Source organism: Indicator indicator, chromosome W, assembly GCF_027791375.1.
Source record: "Indicator indicator isolate 239-I01 chromosome W, UM_Iind_1.1, whole genome shotgun sequence".
In the NCBI taxonomy this organism is placed as follows: Eukaryota; Metazoa; Chordata; class Aves; order Piciformes; family Indicatoridae; genus Indicator; species Indicator indicator.
The window spans coordinates 381,932-405,268 of NC_072052.1; the positions used below are offsets into that span (position 1 = coordinate 381,932).

The following is a 23,337-nucleotide window of genomic DNA, read 5'->3' on the forward strand; positions in this document are numbered from 1 at the left end:
CTTGTGTGATAGCATCCATGGAAATGTCAATGGATCTGTCACGAGCCCATCGGTAGGTTGCATCTCTGCCTTGATGTCCTGACGAGTCATGGGCCCACCGAGCTAAGAACAGCTCACCTCGGTGTTTCCAGTCAAGATCAGGATCAGGATCAGAGTTTGTGTCCACCTGGGAAACTCTTGCAGCTAGATCTGCCTGATGGTTGTGTTGTTGTTCCTCAGTAGCTTTGCTCTTAGGAATGTGAGCATCGATGTGTCTCACTTTCACTGGGATTCTCTCAATGCGAGCAGCAATGTCTTGCCACAGATCTGCAGCCCAGATTGGCTTTCCTTTCCTCTGCCAGCCATTCTTCTTCCAGTCTTTCAGCCAACCCCACAAGGCATTGGCTACCATCCACGAGTCGGTGTAGAGATAAAGCTTTGGCCATCTCTCACGTTCAGCTATGTTAAGAGCTAGCTGGACAGCTTTTACCTCTGCAAATTGACTGGATTCTCCTTCTCCATCTCTCGCTTCTGCAACTCTGCGCGTTGGGCTCCACACTGCAGATTTCCATCTCCGCTTGTTCCCAACAAGACGACAGGAACCGTCTGTGAACAAAGCATATCTCTTTTCATCATCAGACAGATCACTGTAAGGAGGAGCTTCCTCAGCACGAGCTACTCTCTCCTCTGGAGGTTTTGCACAGCTTGTGCCTTCTGGCCAGTTTGTGATCACCTCCACCAAACCAGGCCTTTCGAGATTTCCCATTCGAGCTCGCTGTGTTATCAGAGCCATCCACTTAGACCAGGTAGCATCTGTTGCATGATGTGGTGAAGAACCTTTGCCTTTGAACATCCAATTCAGAACTGGCAATCTAGGAGCTAGAAGAAGTTGTGACTCAGTTCCAATCACTTCAGAAGCAGCTTTCACTCCTTCATAAGCAGCTAAAATCTCTTTCTCTGTTGGAGTGTAGTTTGCCTCTGAGCCTCTGTAGCCACGACCCCAGAAACCAAGAGGACGTCCTCGTGTCTCCCCTGGAGCTCTTTGCCATAAGCACCAGGTTGGACCATTGTCACTCGCGGCCGTGTACAGAATGTTCTTAATGTCTGGACCAGTTCGGACAGGTCCCAGACCCATCGCTTGGACTACCTCTCGCTTGATCTGGTCAAAGGCTGCTTGTTGCTCAGGACCCCATTGGAAACTGTTTCTCTTTCGAGTCACATCATAGAGAGGTTTCACAATCTGACTGTATCCAGGAATGTGCAGTCTCCAAAATCCCACTATGCCTAAGAAACGCAGAGTTTCTTTCTTGTTGATGGGATTTGCCATGGTGGAGACTCTGTTTATCACATCCATTGGGATGTGACGGCGACCATCTTGCCACCGCACTCCCAGAAACTGGATTTCTCTGGCAGGTCCTTTCACCTTGTCTCGCTTGATAGCGAAACCAGCTTGCAAGAGAATGTCAAGGATTTTGTTACCTTTCTGGAAGACTTCTTCAGCAGTCTCACCCCAGACGATGATGTCATCGATGAACTGAATGTGTTCTGGAGCTCCACCTTTCTCCAAAGCATCATGGATCACTGCATGGCAGATGGTTGAACTGTGAATCCACCCCTGGGGCAAACGATTGAATGTGTACTGAATGCCTCTCCAGGTGAAAGCAAACTGAGGCCTGCATTCCTCTGCTATGGGAATAGAGAAGAAAGCATTAGCAATGTCTATGGTAGCATACCATTTGGCCTGCTTGGATTCCAGCTCATATTGGAGTTCCATCATGTCTGGTGCAGCTGCACTCATGGGTGGAGTTACTTCATTCAAGGCACGGAAATCAACTGTCAGACGCCACTCTCCATTCTGCTTTCGCACAGGCCAGATTGGACTGTTGAAAGGTGAATGAGTTTTGCTGATGACTTTCTGACTCTCCAACTGACGAATCAAGTTTTGAATGGGCACCAAAGAGTCACGGTTGGTTCTGTATTGTCTGTGATGCACAGTTTGAGAAGCAACCGGCAGCTTTACATCCTCTATCTCCTGTTGTCCCACAACTGCAGATTCATCTGAAAGCTCAGGTCTAATGGACAACTTCAATTTTCCTCCATCAGTTTCTACAGTTGCTATTCCAAAAGCCCATTTGTAACCCTTAGGGTCTTTAAAACGCCCTTCTCTCAGAAAGTCAATTCCCAAAATACAAGGTGCATTAGGACCTGTTACAATAGTATGTTTCTTCCACTGCTTCCCAGTTAAACTTATGTCAACCTCTATCTTAAACAACTCTTGAGATCCACCAGTGACTCCCTGAATAGTTATAGATTCTCCCCCTTGATAATTTGATGGTATTATGGTGCACTGAGCTCCTGTGTCAACCAAGGCCCTGTACTTCTGAAATTTTGAAGTGCCAGGCCACTGGATGTACACATCCCAATAGATTCTGTTATCTCCATTATCCCTTACCTCCCCCTGGCGGAAGGCAGGGCACCCCTAATGGTGGGGATTACCTCCACATGTACAGCCGGCACAATGTCCAGCACCAGAATTAGGATCACTGTTGGAGCTATCAGAGTTGTTCTGGGAAACTGAGGAAGCGACAGCTATCCTCCTGGTATTGCTACCTCGGGATCTGCCCCTCTGCAGCTCCCGTAACCTCTTGAAAAGATCAGAAGTTGGTTGACCATCCCATCTGTTCATGTTCTCACCAAACTGATCACGCAGAGTTATCCAGATACTGCCACGTGATTGCCTCTGCTGTCTGTTTTGGTTTGACCTATTCTGGAATGGCCTCCTTGGAGCACGTCTGTTCCTAACAGCTGAAACTTGTATCCATCTGGAGGAAGAGGAATTAGAATCATCCCCCTTCATCAAGTTGGATATGGAGGTTTTAAGTTCCTCCTTCAGCTCTTTCATGCAATTCTCCATCTTTCCAGACAGAGTTTCAATGGCTGAAACCAAAGAAGTACGTGCGAGACTATCCTCCAATTGCCTCATTTGGTCAGTGAAATGGCCAACAGTAGGAGGCACTCCACCATAATTTCTTGCCACAATCCTGCTTGCCAGAATAGTAGCATAATTAGGAGGAGCAAGCTTAATGAGCTTTTTGGCAAGGCCTGTTCCAACAGGAATTTCATCAGGATTCAGAGTCTTATGATCTCCATACATTACTTCTCTCACAGCAAACTCTCTCAGACGCTTGATTCCCTCAGCTATTGTGGTCCAAGGCTTAGGGTTCCATGGTAAATCATCTCTGCTGGGGTACCTCAGCGAGACTGCCAGTAGGAGGCGTGCCCACAGAGAAACTTTACCAATGCACTTGCCTAGATGCCTGTCTATGCCTGTATCCTTTGAGAGCATCCCCAACTGCGAGGCCGACTTGTCACCTACCACCAATGCTGGAGCTCCCATATCAAAACACCTGGCTAGCCAAGACAGGACTGGCTCATTATCTTCTCTGATGTAATCCTTCCTCACATGTCTAATTTCCTGTCTGGGTGCATTAGCTGACTGTATGTCATCCTCATCCTCATCATCATCATCATCCTGAGGTCGCTGTCCCCATAATCCTATTTTAATCCTCCGTTGAATTTCTTTGAGTTCAGAGGCACTACCAGCAGTTGCTAATCTACTAGGGTCTACATCCTGACCTACATTTCCATCATCCATGTGGGGTCTCAAGAGGTCTACCAGAGTTTTAAGGCTAACCCTCTCTTCCTCATCAGAAGGATCTTTCTTAACAGAGGGACCCTGAGTAGAAGGACCCTCATCTCCATCTGCACCATCTCCTGCAGCATCTGCATCTCCTTTACGCTTTCTGGTTACAGTGGCCACCAAATTTACTGGCTTGGTTTTCACATTCACAGCAGAGTTGGAAGAGCAAGTAGCCTTATGTCTTTCTTGATACAGTGCTATCAGTAGCCATATGATTATTCCAAGAAGCAACAAATTTAAGATTAAGGCTAGTACAAGATATCTAAGGTACCACTGGTTCCAAAGACCCTCTGTAGTTGTAAGAGGAGTAACAAACTCATATGTGTCTGCTAGCAGATCCATAGTTGAGTTACCATAGCTTCTTAGCCCAATAAGACCATAACAGAATTCACCAACATTCAGTAACTTGTTCTTAACCCAAAGAAATGACTTATATGCCACATATCTCACAATCTTGTCTATCATGCAGGAAACAGCCCATCTGTAGACAATCACACTGATAACAGAGGAAATAAAATTACTCAGAATCCAAAACAGCTTCATTTTGCTTCCTAATCTGAGCAGAAATAAATCAAACAAGCAATCGAGCCCCGAGTTGGAGCGCCAAAAATAAAAAGTGTGTCGGTGTGAGCTGAAATTCCCCCCCCACCAACAACAACCAGGCTAGCCCAGTCTGGAAGCAAATGAAAAGCTGTATTTACAAGCAGAGTCTAAAATCTACAATGAAATGCAATGAATATGTACAAATATACAAAATTCACGACATTCACAAATATATACAATCAACAGAAAAAGCACAACCGATCTCCCTTTGCTTCCCCCCAAGGGGACCCTCCCAAAGGGGCCTCTCTCTCCCAGGAGCTTCCCCCCCAGACCCCCCTGGACAGAGAAGCACAGTTAGTTAAGCAGAGAGTTGTTAACTTAGCTGCCAAGGTCAGTGTGTTATCTTCAGCCAGAAGAGAAGAAGAAACAGCAGCCAGACAGCCCAGCAACTGCCCCCACTGCCGAACGCAGAATGTGCCGAATGCCTACTTTGTTTTGGGTAATAGTTCTTAAACATTTCTATCTATCCAATGGAAGTGTTTAGAACAATCGTTAATTTGCTTTCTTACACCCAATAGTGACTTATTTACATTCTTTCACTTTCTCTGTTCTGAATTTTGCAAGGAAAAATTAAAAAGACAGTTTCAAACCATCACACCAAGGAGGCCTTGTTCCTGCAGTTTCTTCTATCCTCTTCAGTTTGAGCTCAACAGGGTATTGATTTAAACTAGAGGAGTAACATATGGTCTGACTGAATTGGAAAGAGGAGTCAGTCATTTGAGAATGAGTCATCTAGGAACTTATGTGAATGATTTGGTCCATATCATTAAGATTCTGAATCTGGTAGTATGAACAGCAGTGACCTGTTAAAATAATTGATGAACCAATGACCATATTAGTAGCTATTATAAAGAGTGATGCAACCATATTTTCATGCCATGAGAACAGATAAACTCAGACATTTGTTCCAAAGACAACAGTGGAAGTATGTGGACTTTTTTTTCTGCCTATCAATGGCCAAAAGGGTAGCAGTCATATTCTAGTATCCACAGAATATCTCAAGTTGGAAGACACCTGTAATGGTCACTGAGTCCAACACCCTGCTCCTTGCAAGACTACCTATAACTAAGCCATATGACAGAGCATTGTCCAGATGCTCCTTGTATTCTGACAGCCTTGGGGCCATGACTTCTTCCCAGGGGAGCCTGTTCCAGTGACTGACCACTTTCAGTAAAGAATCACAGAATCACAGAATATTAGGGATTGGAAAGGACCTCCAGAGATCATCGAGTCAAACCCCCCTGCCAAAGCAGGATCACCTAGGGCAGACCACACAGGAACACATCCAGGTGGGTTTTGAAAGTCTCCAGAGAAGGAGACTTCACAATGTCATTGGGCAGCCTATTCCAGTACTCTGTCACCCTCAACATAAAGAAGTGTCTCCTCATGTTGAGGTGGAACACAGGAGGTTCCCATTGTTCCTTGTCCACTGAAAAGAGACCATCATCTTCATCTTGGCACCCACCTCTCAGATATTTATAGACATTGATAAGATCCCCTCTCAGCCTTCTCTTCTCAAGACTAAACAGCCTCAGTTCTCTCAGTCTTTCTTCATAGGAGAGATGTTCAAGTCACAGGATCACAGGATGTTAGGGGTTGGAAGGAACCTCTGAAGATCATCATGTCCAACCCCCATTTCAGAGCAGGACCATAGAATCTAGTCCTGCAATCATCCTCATAGCTCTCCATTGGACTCTCTCCAGCAGATCCCTGTCTCTTGAATTGAGGAGCCCAAAACTAGACACAGTATTCCAGGTGTGGTCTCACCAGGGCAGAGTAGAGGGGGAGGAGAACCTCCCTAGACCTTTTGGACACACTTTTCTTGATGCACCTCAGCATGCTATTTGCCCTCTTGGCCACAAGGGCACATTGCTGTCCCATGGATAGCTTGCTGTTCACTAGGACTCCAAGGTCTTTCTCCATGGAGCTGCTTTCCAGCAAGATGTCCCCTAGTCTGTACTGGTGCCAGGTGTTATTCCTCCCCAGATACAGGACTCGACACTTGTCCTTATTGAACTTTGTGAGGTTCGCCTTTACCCATCTCTCCAGCCTGTCCAGATCTTGTTGGATAGCACAAGCTTCCTGGGGAACACCTCTGGCCACAGGCTTCCAACTGGACTCTGCGCCACTGATCACAACTTTATGAACTCTGTTGTTGAGCCAATTACCAATCCACCTCACAGTCCAATCATCTAATCCGCTTTTCTTGAGTTTATGCATGAGGATGTTATGGAAGACAGTATCAAAAACCTTGCTGAAGTCAAGAACCATTTCCTAATGCCCAATCTGAACTTCCCCTGGTGTAGCTTCATTCTATTTCCTTGTTTCCTATCACTGGTCACCAGAGAGAGGAGATCAACACCTCCCTCTCTGCTGCTCGCCTTGAGGAAGTTATAGACTGTGATGAAGTCACCCCTCAGCCTTCTCTTCTCAAAGATGAACAAACCAAATGACCTCAAGCTGCCTTGCCCTAGAGACCTTTAACCACCTTGTTCACCCTCCTCTGTACATATTCTAATAATTTAATGTCCTCCTTATATTGAAATGACCAAAATTGCACACAGTACTCAAGGTGGTGCCACATCAGTGCAGTGTAAATTGGGACAATCACCTCTCTCAACCAGCTAGCTATGCTGTGCTTGATGCACCCCAGGACACAATTGGTCCTTTTGGCTTCCAAACAACACTGTTGACTCATATTCACATCAACCCAACCCCCCAGATTTCTTTCAATAGGGCCGCTTTCCAGCCTCTTAACCCCCAACTTATACATATAACCAGGATTACCCCGTCCCAGGTGCAGAATCCAGCACTTCCTCTTGTTAAATTTCATACAGTCAGTGATTGCCCTACTCTCTAGTCTATCCAGATCTCTCTGTAAGGCCTCTCTACCCTTGAGGGAGTCCACAGTTTAGTAATGTTGGCAAACTTACTTAATGTACATTCAATTTCCATTTCCAGATCACTTATAAAAAAAATAAAGAGCCCTGTCCCTAAAATTGAACCCTGGGGAACCCCACTGGTGACTGGCTGCCAGCCTGATGTAACCCCATTTACTATAAACTTTTGAATGCAACCCATTCAGCCAATTGCTTACCCAACATATAGACTTGTCTAGATGTGTGCTGGGCATTTTGTCCAGAAGGATGCTGTGAGAAGTAGTATCAAAAGCTTTGCTAAGATAAAAAAAAACCTCACATCTACTGGCTTCCCTTGGTCAACTAGATGGGTATTGGAATTGGAAAAGTGGGAGAGGAGAGGCAGGCAGCCATCCCTCTACAAAGAAAACATCTATGTGATGGTAAATATTCTTTAGGGATATACAAATCAAAAAGACAACTGAGAAATGCTAGAGTAGAAATCTGTGATTAGAAAGAATCCATTCAAGAAGGATGTATCATCTACCTTAAGCAGATGACGGGAACCTTTTTGCATTTCCATTGATTATGTCAAAATGGGAAGCGTAATGAAAAAAAGCAAGTTCAGGTGGCCATTATAAAGCCATTTGTCTGATACTCACAACTTGGAATATAAGCATTAACTGAAGAACAAGGAGGGCACTTATGTCCTAATGTTATCTCTGAAAGTGTTTTCTACATTATACAGCTTCAATGAAAAAAAGAAGTCCATCTCCAATAATTCAGAATGTCGTGTCACAACGCATATATAAAAAAATTCATAATCCAACTGGAATGCAAAAAAAGTATAAACTTTTGACTGGTTATACACCAGTCATTATAAATTCACTTGAAAAAATAAAATCACTCCAGATGATACATTTGCGTTTTTCAGTGTCTCTGATTACAATGTGTTCACTTCAGGTATGACTTTTAAATTGATATGGATTTACACTAATAGATACTTTTAAAAATTACTAGGAGCCATATATGGAGGGAGTAAACCCATTCATCAAGAATAACAAACATCGCATGATCATGTTCTTAGATGAACTTGGGGTAAGTAGTTTAAAAAAAGAAATATTTGAAGTTGTATAGCAACATTGTAAATTAAAATTCTTTACACTTCTTATTAACTAGCTCAATAATGCATCGACTTTCACACAATCTTGAATGCTTTGAAAAAATTTTCTTATGCATGTTTAGGACCTGCAGATTGCTGGCCTGTCACACAGAATGAAAACTAATCATATGTCCTGTTAGAAAGATTTTATTTATTTAGTACTGCTGTAGATATGAGATCTACTTGAGTTTCTCCCTAAGGATTAGGGATTTTGGCCAAAAATAGTAATCTTTAAAAAAAATTTAAAACAAAAGGTTATTATGTGTAATTTGTCATATGATTCTGCCTCGAGACTCAAAAAATTGAAGATTTAAAAAATATGTTGAGTTTTAGTTATACATTACCAAATGTCTCACTGCATGGATTCTAGGTATTGCAGTTTAAAAGAAAATAATAATTGCAGTTCACTTAGAGACTCTTACTGTTTTGTGTATGATAGCTATAAAAAGGGTTAGAATCTCATGCATGTATATATGTGTATGTTTAAATCAAAAATTTGTTTAACAATGAAGATGAAAGAAATGTACCTAGTTTCCTGAACTAATCCATTAAAAATTGCCTAGAAGACATCTCTATTTTGATAATCTATAAGAGTGAGTGTTTTGAAGTGTGCCATTCAGGTGGATTGCCATATGTCACCTTTTTCTGGTTAAACAGCAACTTCTGCATATTATGATATGCTGTTTTTTCTTTAAATAGCAGATTATGCATGAGGACTCAGAAAACTGATGGGTTTTAAAATAACTGATTAATCTACTGGTTTAATTACATTATTTTATTAGTGGGTTTACTGACTTGAGAGCTTGGGGGGGGGCTGGTTTTGATTTTTGCTGCTGCTATTGTCTGACTTTTTTTTTTAAACACCTAATGGATGGATCCTCCTTGTTTGAGGGGAGGATATAATATGAAACTGTTTTTCTCAGTGTCTTTCTGACCATCTCAGAGTAGCATAGCAACATCAAGCCTTCTAGTAGAACCCTCCTAGTAGGAATAGGAATTGCTGTATATTTAGTAATCTCTCCATATGAAAAGTGTAACCGTAATTAAAATGTCTCCATAAAATAGAGAGGAAGAAAAGTATAATTTGTATTAGATAACATGGACAGAAGACTTAATTGTGAAGGAAAACATTGCAGTACTTGCTTGTAGTATCAAAACAACTGTTGGCACATCTGTAGTACTGTAATTTAATTTCTTATATGCCTGGCTACTCACCATTCTAAGTCAGCTCTCACAATTTTTGTTAAAGAATGTTCCTGAGCTTCCGGACACTACAGAACACTCTAGAACTGACTTATCTCGTTATCTGGCAGCCTTGCATGAGATGTGTGTGGCACATTCAGATGAACTTCGGACACTCAGTAATGAACGAGGTGTAATGCAGGTAAACTACAATAGTTAACAAGATCACTGGTACAGGTAGCATGTCTTGATTTATTGGTTAATATCATGATTCTTTTATAATTTTTCTATCCAGCAGTATGAGTGATAAGTAATACATACATATTTCACCAGAAGGTTGCTACCTGTAAAGAAGCTCAAAACTAAGTATATATATTATACCACTGAAACAAAGATGTTTTAAAGCAGTGTGTTGGGTTCTTTTGGTGGTTTGGTTTTGTGTTTTTGCTTTTGGCTTTTTGCCTTTTTTGTTTGTTTCATTTAGTTTCCAGATGAAGGTTTTTGTTTCTATAGGAAGCCTAAACCCAAGAAATTACCATCTCCTGATAGTCTCTATTTTTAGGATCTATTTCTTCTAATTGAAAACTAAATAACTAAAATTACTTTCCTTAGCTTTCTATCACTACTTCATTTCTGCTTCCTGATTTACTACATTTGTAAACAAACATGGCAAACTTCTCTAGCAAGCACTATAAATAAGTGTTTTGTTCCAACTATTAAACTTATATACAGCTTTTATGGAAAGTTGTTTTGAAGAGCAAAAAATTCACGACTTCATGTATTGTATCAAAATTCTACAAAAGTTGTATACTTGCCTATGGTCTACTAATTATGATGAACTCCATGTTGGCAATTATACTTCTTGCACAGTAATATGTTTTGGTACACTTGCCTAGTATACTGTGCTGTGCAGGAGATAATTTAAGTAGTCTTCCCTTTTTAGTGCAAATTATTTAGGGATGGGGCAGTTGTACTATAGAAAGCTTTTCTGTTTAGAGATTATCTTTCTTAAATTGAATCAGTTTCAACTTAGACTATTATTTAATGACTCATTTTGAAGAGGTAGTTTTAAAAATAATTTTAAATTTGTTACAAAATGGCCTCTCGTAATCAGTTTTCTTATTGTTCTCATGGTTTAACAACCGGGTTTCCTATATCCTGATTCCTTGAAGGCCTTAATTTAAACCCAGGTATATGATAAATATATATTTCTTTCTCCTGGCAGCAGATGCTACCCAATGTAATGTTTAGCAGTAAGGTTTTTAAAATAAGAGTATTACTGGGAACTCTTATGGCAATTTTGCAAAAGGTGAAAATATATTTGTATTTAATCATCTTTGGCAGAAGAAAGGTCAAGGAATTAAAAATGAGATAATAGTTCATTATAGCAGTTCAAAACTGATCAAATTTAATAACAACTACTATTTACCTCCTCAGTGGCATATGAAGGTAAAAATCAATCATGTTTCAAGTTCATAATTCACTTACATCTACCGCTATTCTTGACAAAGCAAAAATGATGGCTAGACTGACAAGGCAGGATAGGAGTTTTCAGTTCTAAATATGTGTTGCTTACAGGTAAGGGATATAGTTTCTTTCATAAGGCCTATATGTGAAGTACTTAATGATTACAGATGTGATACTGTTTCTTCAATGCACTTATTTCTACTTCAGAGGAGTAACTTCTCCTCATGGGTTTCCATAAAGAAAATTCTTGAATGTTTTTCCCCTTTTCTTGCTGTAAATGTCATAATGGTTCAGGATCATCCCATTGTAGTTGAACATAGTTCTACTATAATGAAAAACTGATTGAACTCCTGACAGGTTGATTGCAATACAATTTCTCAGGCTGTTATATGTGTATGTTTAGTTGCATTTTGTTTAATGACCAGATTTTCAGAAAGTTGAAAGAGGGTAGTTCTGCCTATGCAGAAGTGAATTGTATTATCACCTTTGTTTTTTTTGTCACTGGGCTTTTTTTAATTTTCATGGCCCAGTTCTGCACTTTCACATGTGGAAAATATCCATGAACTGACTTTTGTTTTACAGATTGTTTTTAACAGATAGGAGAACCCTCATTTTGAAACTTTCAGATTAAGTTGTCAAGACTTAATGGATCTCCATGAGTGCAGATAAATTTCATATTGCTGTTTTATGCTTGCCTTTCGAAGTAATGACTAGGAAATTTGAGCTGGGGGAGGGGTGGAGAGGGAGGGACTAAATACATTTTAAAGTACTTAAGTCTGGTAGGTAGGTTAATGTTTGAAGATGCTTCTCAAGCAAGATGGGGTTAGGCTTTTTCTGGTTGCTAATGTAGGGTTGTACTGGGTTGTTTTTGTGTTTTGTTTTTGTTTTTTTCTACAGCATGTTCTTAAGAAGCTGTTGGCTATTACAGAACTCCTTCAACAAAAGCAAAATCAGTATTCAGTGTCTAATAACATCAGTTAGCAGTCCTCTACCTGAATTCTGCACGGATCCAGCATGTCTAACATGGCAACTCACACAAGTATCACTTTTTATGCTCTTGCCAAAAATAGCACACCCTGTCACATTCCCAGTGATGTGTGAACGATGCAGAAAAAGAAAGCAAAGATTCTGTTAGTGAATGATTGTACCAGCAGCTTTTTTAAACTATCTGTGCAGGATATTTGCATTTTTCCCACTTGGAACCAGTTTTTACAGCCTCTGAGCCTTGGTGTACAGTTTACCTTCTGCAAAGAAAATGGCGTGACAGTCTTGAACTTTGAAGATTATTTTAAATGCCTTCAATTGCCAAAGTTTTTCTGTCATGTTGGAAAATAATTATCAACTGACAAGGAAAGAAATGCATTATTTTGACAGCTACATGTAACTGGATAACATTTCTTACTGTAATTTCTGACTGGTTACAATTATTATGACTTTGTTTCAGCCATTTGATGATTATGATAAGAACAATCTTTCCATATACTTTTTATACCATGCCGTTTCTCTTGTTGTAATTGTGTCAAAAGAATATGCTGAAGGGTTCATCAGCTTTTATCTTTAATGTGCCACTGATTCATTCTAAATAATTCTTCATCAAGGAACATGTATCCATCCAGGCAAAATTCACAACACTTAAAAAAATGTTTACAACAGTGAATAATTAGCATTTAGTAAATTTATTATCGCTGTATCAGATGTGCATGCATCCATTAAACCATTTAATAAAATACATATTGGTTGGTCTTGTGTGTAATTGTAAGGTTACCATGAATCTTACTTTTAAACTTGATAAATAAGTTTTTATAATAATCAAGCTGCCTATGGACTCTTTATGGAAACTGGCTAACTTTGGGTGCAAGTAATAGAACACTGTAAAAATGAAATTTGGACAACAGATATTGCTGACTATTTATATCTTATATTTAAAATACATTGATAAAAATTACTTCAGGTAAATCTCAAAGTTGCATTTAGGTATGTATATTAAAAAAATTGACACCACTACTAATTTCCTAAAACAGTGTGTGAAAATTAATGTTGTATATTACCCCCACCAGCAGTTTAAACACCACACAGGTACTTAGTCCCCCTCCTCCACCCCCCACCCCCCAAAAAAAAAGAAAAAGCAGGATAGGGGAGAGAATAGGAAGAACAAAATCACGAAAACTGAAAATTCAGGGGTTGAGAAAGGAAAGATGAAGAAAAACAGAATAAGTGATGCAAAGACAATCACTCGCCATTTCCCGGAAGTACACTGATGTCCAGCCAGTATCTAAACATCTACCTCCCCCCAAAAAAAATCCTTTGCCTCCACTTTTATTGCTGATCATGACATTATATGGCATGGAATATCCCATTGGTTAGTTGGAGTCAGCTGTCCCAGCTGTTCCCCCTCCAAACTTCTTGCTCCCTCCACAGCCTACTCTTCAGTGGGGCAGAGTGTGAAAACCAGAAAGCTTGGACACTGTGCTAACACTGTTCAGCAATAGCCAAAACATTGGTGTGTTGTCAAGCTTGTTATTGTCACAAATCCAAAACACAGCACCATATGGGCTTCTATGAAGGATATGGATAGGATATAATTACTTGAAGGTTGTTGGTTTTTTTTTTAATTATTCTCAGTAGCCCTCATGTACATTAGTCACGATAATCTTACCTGAAATTATAGTTGCAGGATCAGCAGATGCAGCAACAGGTTAAGTCACAGAACTATGATTATGTTCCATACTGTAGATACTGCAGTCTCTTTTCAACAGTTGAGAAGAATGTTAGGAATGCTGAAAATGTTATAAGCAAGGTTGTTTTCTTTCAATTAGACAAGCTTGGGAAAAAGAGGGCACATCCTGCTCTAAAGCACTTAAGGTTCTATTAACATTTTATGAACCTGAAGCACTGCCTTCAGGTGTCGCTGTTGTGGTGGACAAAGCGACATGTACACACTTGTAGTCATCAACAGAGTAGAGCATAGAGCCTTTATTATTATTAACAACATACATTTATATGTTTGCTATTGTGGCTACTTCTAATTGGTTAACAGGTTGTTTTTAATATTCTTATTGGTTATTGCTATATCACTATGGTCATAGCTATTTATGTTAAACTACACATGGGAGGTTTCAAACCTTCTATCTTACAGTTTCCCAGGCACTCTTCATCCTTGCAAACCACCTGCATCTCCAGGACCTTCCATATCTTTATTGATACACAGTAATCTGCCCAAGGTTAAGTTCTTCTTTCCCAGGCAAGGAATCTTCAGACCCGACAGAGTTTCCCACAATTCTGCCTCTCTGTGCCAAAAATGCTGTGTTGGCTGCCCGCTGCAGGGCCCTTTGCAGCAGGTTAGCCAGACAAGGCAACATTTACAGCACCACCATCATAATCACCAAAATCAACAACCCTGTCTTGATGATCGAGAAGGGCCATCCTGTCTCTAATTCAGCTAAAGGAAGATACTGAATCCAGTTGTTCCAACCCTTGGCCATATATTCTAATATCAGACTTGTCTTTTCAAATCCTTCCCACTCAAAACCATGAAAGCTTTTAAGTCCCCCATATGTCATATGGAAGTGTATTAAGAAGCGCATGTAAAATGATCTTTTCAAGTTCAGTGGCTCAATATTCTCAGTGATGTCCTTCCACTCATTCACCGGTATGCCCACCAGGCAGGCGCTGAAGGGATTGGTGGGCATCGATACGGAGAGGCACAGCGTGCCTTGTCCTATGGCCTTGGCAAGCGTGACCCACACATTTTGCTGTGGCTGCTTTGGGATCTACAAGGCCACTGCTGCAGTCAGCATCCAAAAGATGATGAAACCACCGGTCAAACCCATCTTGCTGGGACCCAATGTGGTCCAAAACCTGTTGAGACACAAGCATATCCTCCACCCCAGGTTATTAATTCACAGGGATCAGACCATTGACCTGTTTCTAGATCCCAGACTTTGACACCTGATGTCACTGCACTGGTGGTGGTCAGAGAATTGAAATGACATATCATTGGGGCTTCCTGGGAATCATCAGAGAGCTGCAAAAAATTTAACATACATAGCTTTGTTTAACTGGGCCTCTGGAGGATCCCCTGCCATTCCCCCTCTTTGTTTTTGCAAAAGTCGCTTCAGTGTGCCATGTGTGTTCAACGATGGCTTGACCAGTGGGAGAATGGGGAATACCGGTAACATGAGTTACACCCCACGATTGCAAGAACGAATTAACTTTACCAAATAGGTAGGCTGAGCCATTGTCTGGTTTTATCTGATGTGGTACTCCAGCAATGGAAAAGGCTCGCTGCCAGTGGTGATGACATCTTTAGCAGTTTCTCCTGTATGAACAGTAGCAATGATGACTGAGGAAAACATATCGATAGTTACATGAACAAATTTTAACCTGCCAAATTCAGCAATATGAGTAACATCTGTTTGCCAGATCTGGAGGGCTTGCAATCCCCTAGGGTTGGTCCCATAGTAATGAGGGCTATGCTGGCCCTGACAGTCAGGGCGTGAGGCAACAATAGCACAGGCTTCAGTACTGGATAAATGAAACTGAAGCTTCAGGGCATGATAGCCTTGATGAAAAAATTGATGGGAAGCTATGGCTTGTTGTTTAATGTCTGGAGGAGGCCCCATTGCTACGCCCGATACAAGTGCATCTGCTTTTGTATTCCCTTCCACCAAAAACCCAGGAGGGGTTGTGTGGCTCTTAATATGCAGAACATAATAAGGGGAATGCCACCTTTGGATCTCAGTCCGCAGCAACTTTAAAATCCCAAAGAGTCTTTCCTGAGTAACCATTTGACATTATTGTTTAGCTATAACATTCTGGTGAGTTAACATATTCCCTAATTACACGACATTAAGGCATTGAGATATTCAGTCCCAAATGAGAGGTTTCTTCCATCTTTGGATTAACACTTCTGATCTCAGTTAAACAGGCACTGTCATCAGTCTCAGTGGTCAGCTGATTGTCAATTTCACCAGCACTGCTGTTTGTCCCATCCTTTGAGTCTTGCGCTGTCTTCTACTGAGATGTTTGCAGAACCGATCTTTGCAGATCATGGCATGGGTGGGCTCTGCCATGCTGGCATCAAGAAAACCTGTAGGTGGGAAAAGATGAATCCCTTTCCTAGCCTTTACTTTTCCCTAGGGTAAACCTCTGTATCGAAAAGAAAAAAAAATTATCATTTTTCATATTCTTATAATCCTTATCTTAAAACCTTTGTGAACACAAAAAACAAAACAGCATTCTATAACATTCCTAAAATAAACTCCTAAGTCCTGCTAATACCAAAAAAGTCCTAAAAACTTAAAAAACTACGTGACAATTAAACCATCAAAGTAACGTGCAAGAAAACAACAACAAAAGATGGTGTATTATATACAAAGTGCGCTTTTCAAAACAAGAACTTATTTACCATATATATAGAGCTCTTGTTGAAATTGCCGGCACACTCAAAAAAAAGAGGTTTGAACCAGGAAGAAGTAAAAAAAACCCTTAACCTATGAACTCATAAACAGCTTATTCCATTACCCAGTAGCACTTACACGGTATTATGCTTATTGATTAGGGAACATAATTTAACAAAATCAGGAAAGACTGATAAGCAATCATTATTATCTATAACTGTGTCGGTGTGAGCTGAAATTCCCCCCCCCACCAACAATAACCAGGCTAGCCCAGTCTGGAAGCAAATGAAAAGCTGTATTTACAAGCAGAGTCTAAAATCTACAATGAAATGCAATGAATATGTACAAATATACAAAATTCACAACATTCACAAATATATACAATCAACAGAAAAAGCACAATCGATCTCCCTTTGCTTCCCCCCAAGGGGACCCTCCCAAAGGGGCCTCTCTCTCCCAGGAGCTTCCCCCCCAGACCCCCCTGGACAGAGAAGCAGAGTTAGTTAAGCAGAAAGTTGTTAACTTAGCTGCCAAGGTCAGTGTGTTATCTTCAGCCAGAAGAGAAGAAGAAACAGCAGCCAGACAGCCCAGCAACTGCCCCCACTGCAGAACGCAGAATGTGCAGAATGCCTACTTTGTTTTGGGTAATAGTTCTTAAACATTTCTATCTATCCAATGGAAGTGTTTAGAACAATCGTTATTTTGCTTTCTTACACCCAATAGTGACTTATTTACATTCTTTCACTTTCTCTGTTCTGAACTTTGCAAGGAAAAATTAAAAAGACAGTTTCAAACCATCACAGTCCACCCCTTCTAAACAATTCCATTGGCTGCTACTATTATCTATCTAATCTAAAATAATATCTACAACAATAGGTGAATAAAGACCATAGTCCATTCCGGCTATCTCAGATGTAGATGATTCAAAAGAGTCAAATCACAGGAAAAACAGCAAACAGCTTGTTTCCTCGCAGATGGAGCGAAGAAAGGAACAGGGACTCTCAGGTGACTCAGGGCTCTTAGGGTTCGTGCACCGTAGATCTCATGAACTCTCCTCTTGGGCGCGATGCTGTATCTGCGCAACACTCTGAATTTAACCTCTCTCAGCCAAAGTTAGATTTCTTTGTGGAATACACTGAATTTCACCATTTTCTTGCATCACCCAATAGGTGTGACCAGGACCTTCAGCAGAAACCACCCCTCGGACAGGTTTGGCCTCTCCTGAAGGAGAAAATACCCAAACAGTTTTGCCTAACAGATTCTTTTCTCTGATAACAGGAACTCTATCACCTTCTTCCTTTCGCAACAAATCTGATTGCGCAGGTCCAGCTCGATTCACTGAACCTCTACTATTCACCAACCAGGTTGCTTGTGCTAAATGTTTCTCCCAGTTTTTCAAAGATCCACCCCCCATGGCTTTGAGAGTGGTTTTCAGCAAACCATTGTAGCGTTCGATCTTCCCTGCAGCTGGTGCATAGTAGGGAATGTGGAATATCCACTCGATGCTGTGATCTTTGGCCCAGTTTTTTACAAGATTGTTCTTGAAATGAGTTCCGTTGTCTGACTCAATCCTCTCTGGAGTTCCGTGTCTCCACAGGATTTGTCTTTCCAAACCAAGAATGCTGTTACGTGCAGTTGCATGAGGAACTGGATAAGTTTCCAGCCATCCAGTGCTTGCCTCTACCATAGTCAGCACATACTGCTTACCAGATCGAGAACGAGGTAGAGTGATGTAGTCAATCTGCCAGGCTTCACCATACTTGTACTTGGACCATCGGTCACCGTACCACAAGGGCTTGATCCGCTTTGCCTGCTTAATAGCAGCACAAATGTCACAGTCATGGATGACTTGTGTGATAGCATCCATGGAAATGTCAATGGATCTGTCATGAGCCCATCGGTAGGTTGCATCTCTGCCTTGATGTCCTGATGAGTCATGGGCCCACCAGGCTAAGAACAGCTCACCTCGGTGTTTCCAGTCAAGATCAGGATCAGGGTTTGTGTCCACCTGGGAAACTCTTGCAGCTAGATCTGCCTGATGGTTGTGGTGTTGTTCTTCAGCAGCTTTGCTCTTAGGAATGTGAGCATCGATGTGTCTCACTTTCACTGGGATTCTCTCAATGCGAGCAGCAATGTCTTGCCACAGATCTGCAGCCCAGATTGGCTTTCCTTTCCTCTGCCAGCCATTCTTCTTCCAGTCTTTCAGCCAACCCCACAAGGCATTGGCTACCATCCACGAGTCAGTGTAGAGATAAAGCTTTGGCCATCTCTCACGTTCAGCTATGTTAAGAGCTAGCTGGACAGCTTTTACCTCTGCAAATTGACTGGATTCTCCTTCTCCATCTCTCGCTTCTGCAACTCTGCGCGTTGGGCTCCACACTGCAGATTTCCATCTCCGCTTGTTCCCAACCAGACGACAGGAACCGTCTGTGAACAAAGCATATCTCTTTTCATCATCAGACAGATCACTGTAAGGAGGAGCTTCCTCAGCGCGAGTTACTCTCTCCTCTGGAGGTTTAGCACAGCTTGTGCCTTCTGGCCAGTTTGTGATCACCTCCACCAAACCAGGCCTTTCGAGATTTCCCATTCGAGCTCGCTGTGTTATCAGAGCCATCCACTTAGACCAGGTAGCATCTGTTGCATGATGTGGTGAAGAACCTTTGCCTTTGAACATCCAATTCAGAACTGGCAATCTAGGAGCTAGAAGAAGTTGTGACTCAGTTCCAATCACTTCAGAAGCAGCTTTCACTCCTTCATAAGCAGCTAAAATCTCTTTCTCTGTTGGAGTGTAGTTTGCCTCTGAGCCTCTGTAGCCACGACCCCAGAAACCAAGAGGATGTCCTCGTGTCTCCCCTGGAGCTCTTTGCCATAAGCACCAGGTTGGACCATTGTCACTCGCTGCTGTGTACAGAATGTTCTTAATGTCTGGACCAGTTCGGACAGGTCCCAGACCCATCGCTTGGACTACCTCTCGCTTGATCTGGTCTAAGGCTGCTTGTTGCTCAGAACCCCATTGGAAACTGTTTCTCTTTCGAGTCACATGATATAGAGGTTTCACAATCTGACTGTATCCAGGAATGTGCAGTCTCCAAAATCCCACTATGCCTAAGAAACGCAGAGTTTCTTTCTTGTTCATGGGATTTGCCATGGTGGAGACTCTGTTTATCACATCCATTGGGATGTGACGGCGACCGTCTTGCTACCGCACTCCCAGAAACTGGATTTCTCTGGCAGGTCCTTTCACCTTGTCTCGCTTGATAGCGAAACCAGCTTGCAAGAGAATGTCAATGATTTTGTTACCTTTCTCGAAGACTTCTTCAGCAGTTTCACCCCAGACAATGATGTCATCGATGAACTGAATGTGTTCTGGAGCTCCACCTTTCTCCAAAGCATCATGGATCACTGCATGGCAGATGGTTGAACTGTGAATCCACCCCTGGGGCAAACTATTGAATGTGTACTGAATGCCTCTCCAGGTGAAAGCAAACTGAGGCCTGCATTCCTCTGCTATGGGAATAGAGAAGAAAGCATTAGCAATGTCTATGGTAGCATACCATTTGGCCTGCTTGGATTCCAGCTCATATTGGAGTTCCATCATGTCTGGCACAGCTGCACTCATGGGTGGAGTTACTTCATTCAAGGCATGGAAATCAACTGTCAGACGCCACTCTCCATTCTGCTTTCTCACAGGCCAGATTGGACTGTTGAAAGGTGAATGAGTTTTGCTGATGACCTTCTGACTCTCCAACTGACGAATCAAGTTTTGAATGGGCACCAAAGAGTCACGGTTGGTTCTGTATTGTCTGTGATCCACAGTTTGAGAAGCAACCGGCAGCTTTACATCCTCTATCTCATGTTGTCCCACAACTGCAGATTCATCTGAAAGCTCAGGTCTAATGGACAACTTCAATTTTCCTCCATCAATTTCTACAGTTGCTATTCCAAAAGCCCATTTGTAACCCTTAGGGTCTTTAAAACGCCCTTCTCTCAGAAAATCAATTCCCAAAATACAAGGTGCATTAGGACCTGTTACAATAGTATGTTTCTTCCACTGCTTCCCAGTTAAACTTAGGTCAACCTCTATCTTAAACAACTCTTGAGATCCACCAGTGACTCCCTGAATAGTTATAGATTCTCCCCCTTGATAATTTGATGGTATGATGGTGCACTGAGCTCCTGTGTCAACCAAGGCCCTGTACTTCTGAAATTTTGAAGTGCCAGGCCACTGGATGTACACATCCCAATAGATTCTGTTATCTCCATTATCCCTTACCTCCCCCTGGCGGAAGGCAGGGCACCCCTAATGGTGGGGATTACCTCCACATGTACAGCTGGCACAACGTCCAGCATCAGAATTAGGATCACTGTTGGAGCTATCAGAGTTGTTCTGGGAAACTGAGGAAGCGACAGCTACCCTCCTGGTATTGCTACCTCGGGATCTGCCCCTCTGCAGCTCCTGTAACCTCTTGAAAAGATCAGAAGTTGGTTGACCATCCCATCTGTTCATGTTCTCACCAAACTGATCACGCAGAGTTATCCAGATACTGCCACGTGATTGCCTCTGCTGTCTGTTTTGGTTTGACCTGTTTTGGAATGGCCTTCTTGGAGCACGTCTGTTCCTAACAGCTGAAACTTGTATCCATCTGGAGGAAGAGGAATCAGAATCATCCCCCTTCATCAAGTTGGATATGGAGGTTTTAAGTTCCTCCTTCAGCTCTTTCATGCAGTTCTCCATCTTTCCAGACAGAGCCTCAATGGCTGAAACCAAAGAAGTACGTGCAAGACTATCCTCCAATTGCCTCATTTGGTCAGTGAAATGGCCAACAGTAGGAGGCACTCCACCATAATTTCTTGCCACAATCCTGCTTGCCAGAATAGTAGCATAATTAGGACGAACAAGCTTAATGAGCTTTTTGGCAAGGCCTGTTCCAACAGGAATTTCATCAGGATTCAGGGTCTTATGATCTCCATACATTACTTCTCTCACAGCAAATTCTCTCAGACGCTTGATTCCCTCAGCTATTGTGGTCCAAGGCTTAGGGTTCCATGGTAAATCATCTCTGCTGGGGTACCTCAGCGAGACTGCCAGTAGGAGGCATGCCCACAGAGAAACTTTACGAATGCACTTGCCTAGGTGCCTGTCTATGACGGTATCCTTTGAGAGCATCCCCAACTGAGAGGCCGACTTGTCGCCTACCACCAGTGCTGGGGCTCCCATATCAAAACACCTGGCTAGCCAAGACAGGACTGGCTCATTATCTCCTCTGATGTAATCCTTCCTCACATGTCTAATTTCCTGTCTGGGTGCATTAGCTGACTGTATGTCATCCTCATCATCATCATCCTGAGGTTGCTGTCCCCATAATCCTGTTGTAATCCTCCATTGAATTTCCTTGAGTTCAGAGGCTCTGCCAGCAGTTGCTAATCTACCAGGGTCTACATCCTGACCTACATCTCCATCATCCATGTGGGGTCTCAAGAGGTCTACCAGAGTTTTAAGGCTAACCCTCTCTTCCTCATCAGAAGGATCTTTCTTAACAGAGGGACCCTGAGTAGAAGGACCCTCATCTCCATCTGCACCATCTCCTGCAGCATCTGCATCTCCTCCTGCAGCTCCTTTACGCTTTCTGGTGATAGTGGCAACCAAATTTACTGGCTTGGTTTTCACATTTACAGCAGAGTTGGAAGAGCAAGTAGCCTTATGTCTTTCTTGACACAGTGCTATCAGTAGCCATATGATTATTCCAAGAAGCAACAAAATTAAGATTAAGGCTAGCACAAGATATCTAGGGTACCACTGGTTCCAAAGACCCTCTGTAGTTGTAAGAGGAGTAACAAACTCAAATGTGTCTGCTAGCACATCCATAGTTGAGTTACCATAGCTTCTTAGCCCAATAAGACCACAACAGAATTCACCAACATTCAGTAACTTGTTCTTAACCCAAAGAAACAACTTATATGCCACATATCTCACAATCTTGTCTATCATGCAAGAAACGGCCCATCTGTAAACAATCACACTGATAATAGATGAAATAGAATGACTCAGAATCCAAAACAGCTTCATTTTGCTTCCTAATCTGAGCAGAAATAAATCACAAGCAATCGAGCCCCGAGTTGGAGCGCCAAAAATAAAAAGTGTGTCAGTGTGAGCTGAAATTCCCCCCCCCACCAACAATAACCAGGCTAGCCCAGTCTGGAAGCAAATGAAAAGCTGTATTTACAAGCAGAGTCTAAAATCTACAATGAAATGCAATGAATATGTACAAATATACAAAATTCACAACATTCACAAATATATACAATCAACAGAAAAAGCACAATCGATCTCCCTTTGCTTCCCCCCAAGGGGACCCTCCCAAAGGGGCCTCTCTCTCCCAGGAGCTTCCCCCCCAGACCCCCCTGGACAGAGAAGCAGAGTTAGTTAAGCAGAAAGTTGTTAACTTAGCTGCCAAGGTCAGTGTGTTATCTTCAGCCAGAAGAGAAGAAGAAACAGCAGCCAGACAGCCCAGCAACTGCCCCCACTGCAGAACGCAGAATGTGCAGAGTGCCTACTTTGTTTTGGGTAATAGTTCTTAAACATTTCTATCTATCCAATGGAAGTGTTTAGAACAATCGTTATTTTGCTTTCTTACACCCAATAGTGACTTATTTACATTCTTTCACTTTCTCTGTTCTGAACTTTGCAAGGAAAAATTAAAAAGACAGTTTCAAACCATCACAATAACACTTAACATACCTTATTGCAAGTACCATATTTGTCTTATAAGTACTTATTAATCATTATTCTTGTTGTGAAAACACGACTACAAACATTAAAGTAATAAATTTCCCAAATCCCATACAATCAGAAATAATGATAAAAGCAATATATGTATATCAAGTTCACATTCACAAAATGGTGAGATACCCTTCTTAACAAAACTTAACACTGTTACTTTAAAATCAGAACACAGGTTTCTGCAGACCATAAACGGCTGCAAACAA

At 41.9% G+C, this 23,337-nt stretch overlaps 1 protein-coding gene across 1 annotated transcript in view; it reads left to right on the forward strand.

Moving 5' to 3' along the window:
• The window catches only part of LOC128979116 (ras GTPase-activating protein 1-like), a 203,148-nt gene extending 191,216 nt beyond the window's left edge, over nucleotides 1–11,932 (forward strand). The window contains exons 24-26 of the mRNA XM_054397213.1: nucleotides 8,161–8,238; nucleotides 9,552–9,686; nucleotides 11,849–11,932. Coding sequence (XP_054253188.1) covers nucleotides 8,161–8,238; nucleotides 9,552–9,686; nucleotides 11,849–11,932 — 297 coding nt within the window. The remainder of the gene's footprint in view (nucleotides 1–8,160; nucleotides 8,239–9,551; nucleotides 9,687–11,848) is intronic.
• Nucleotides 11,933–23,337: the final 11,405 nt, after the last annotated feature.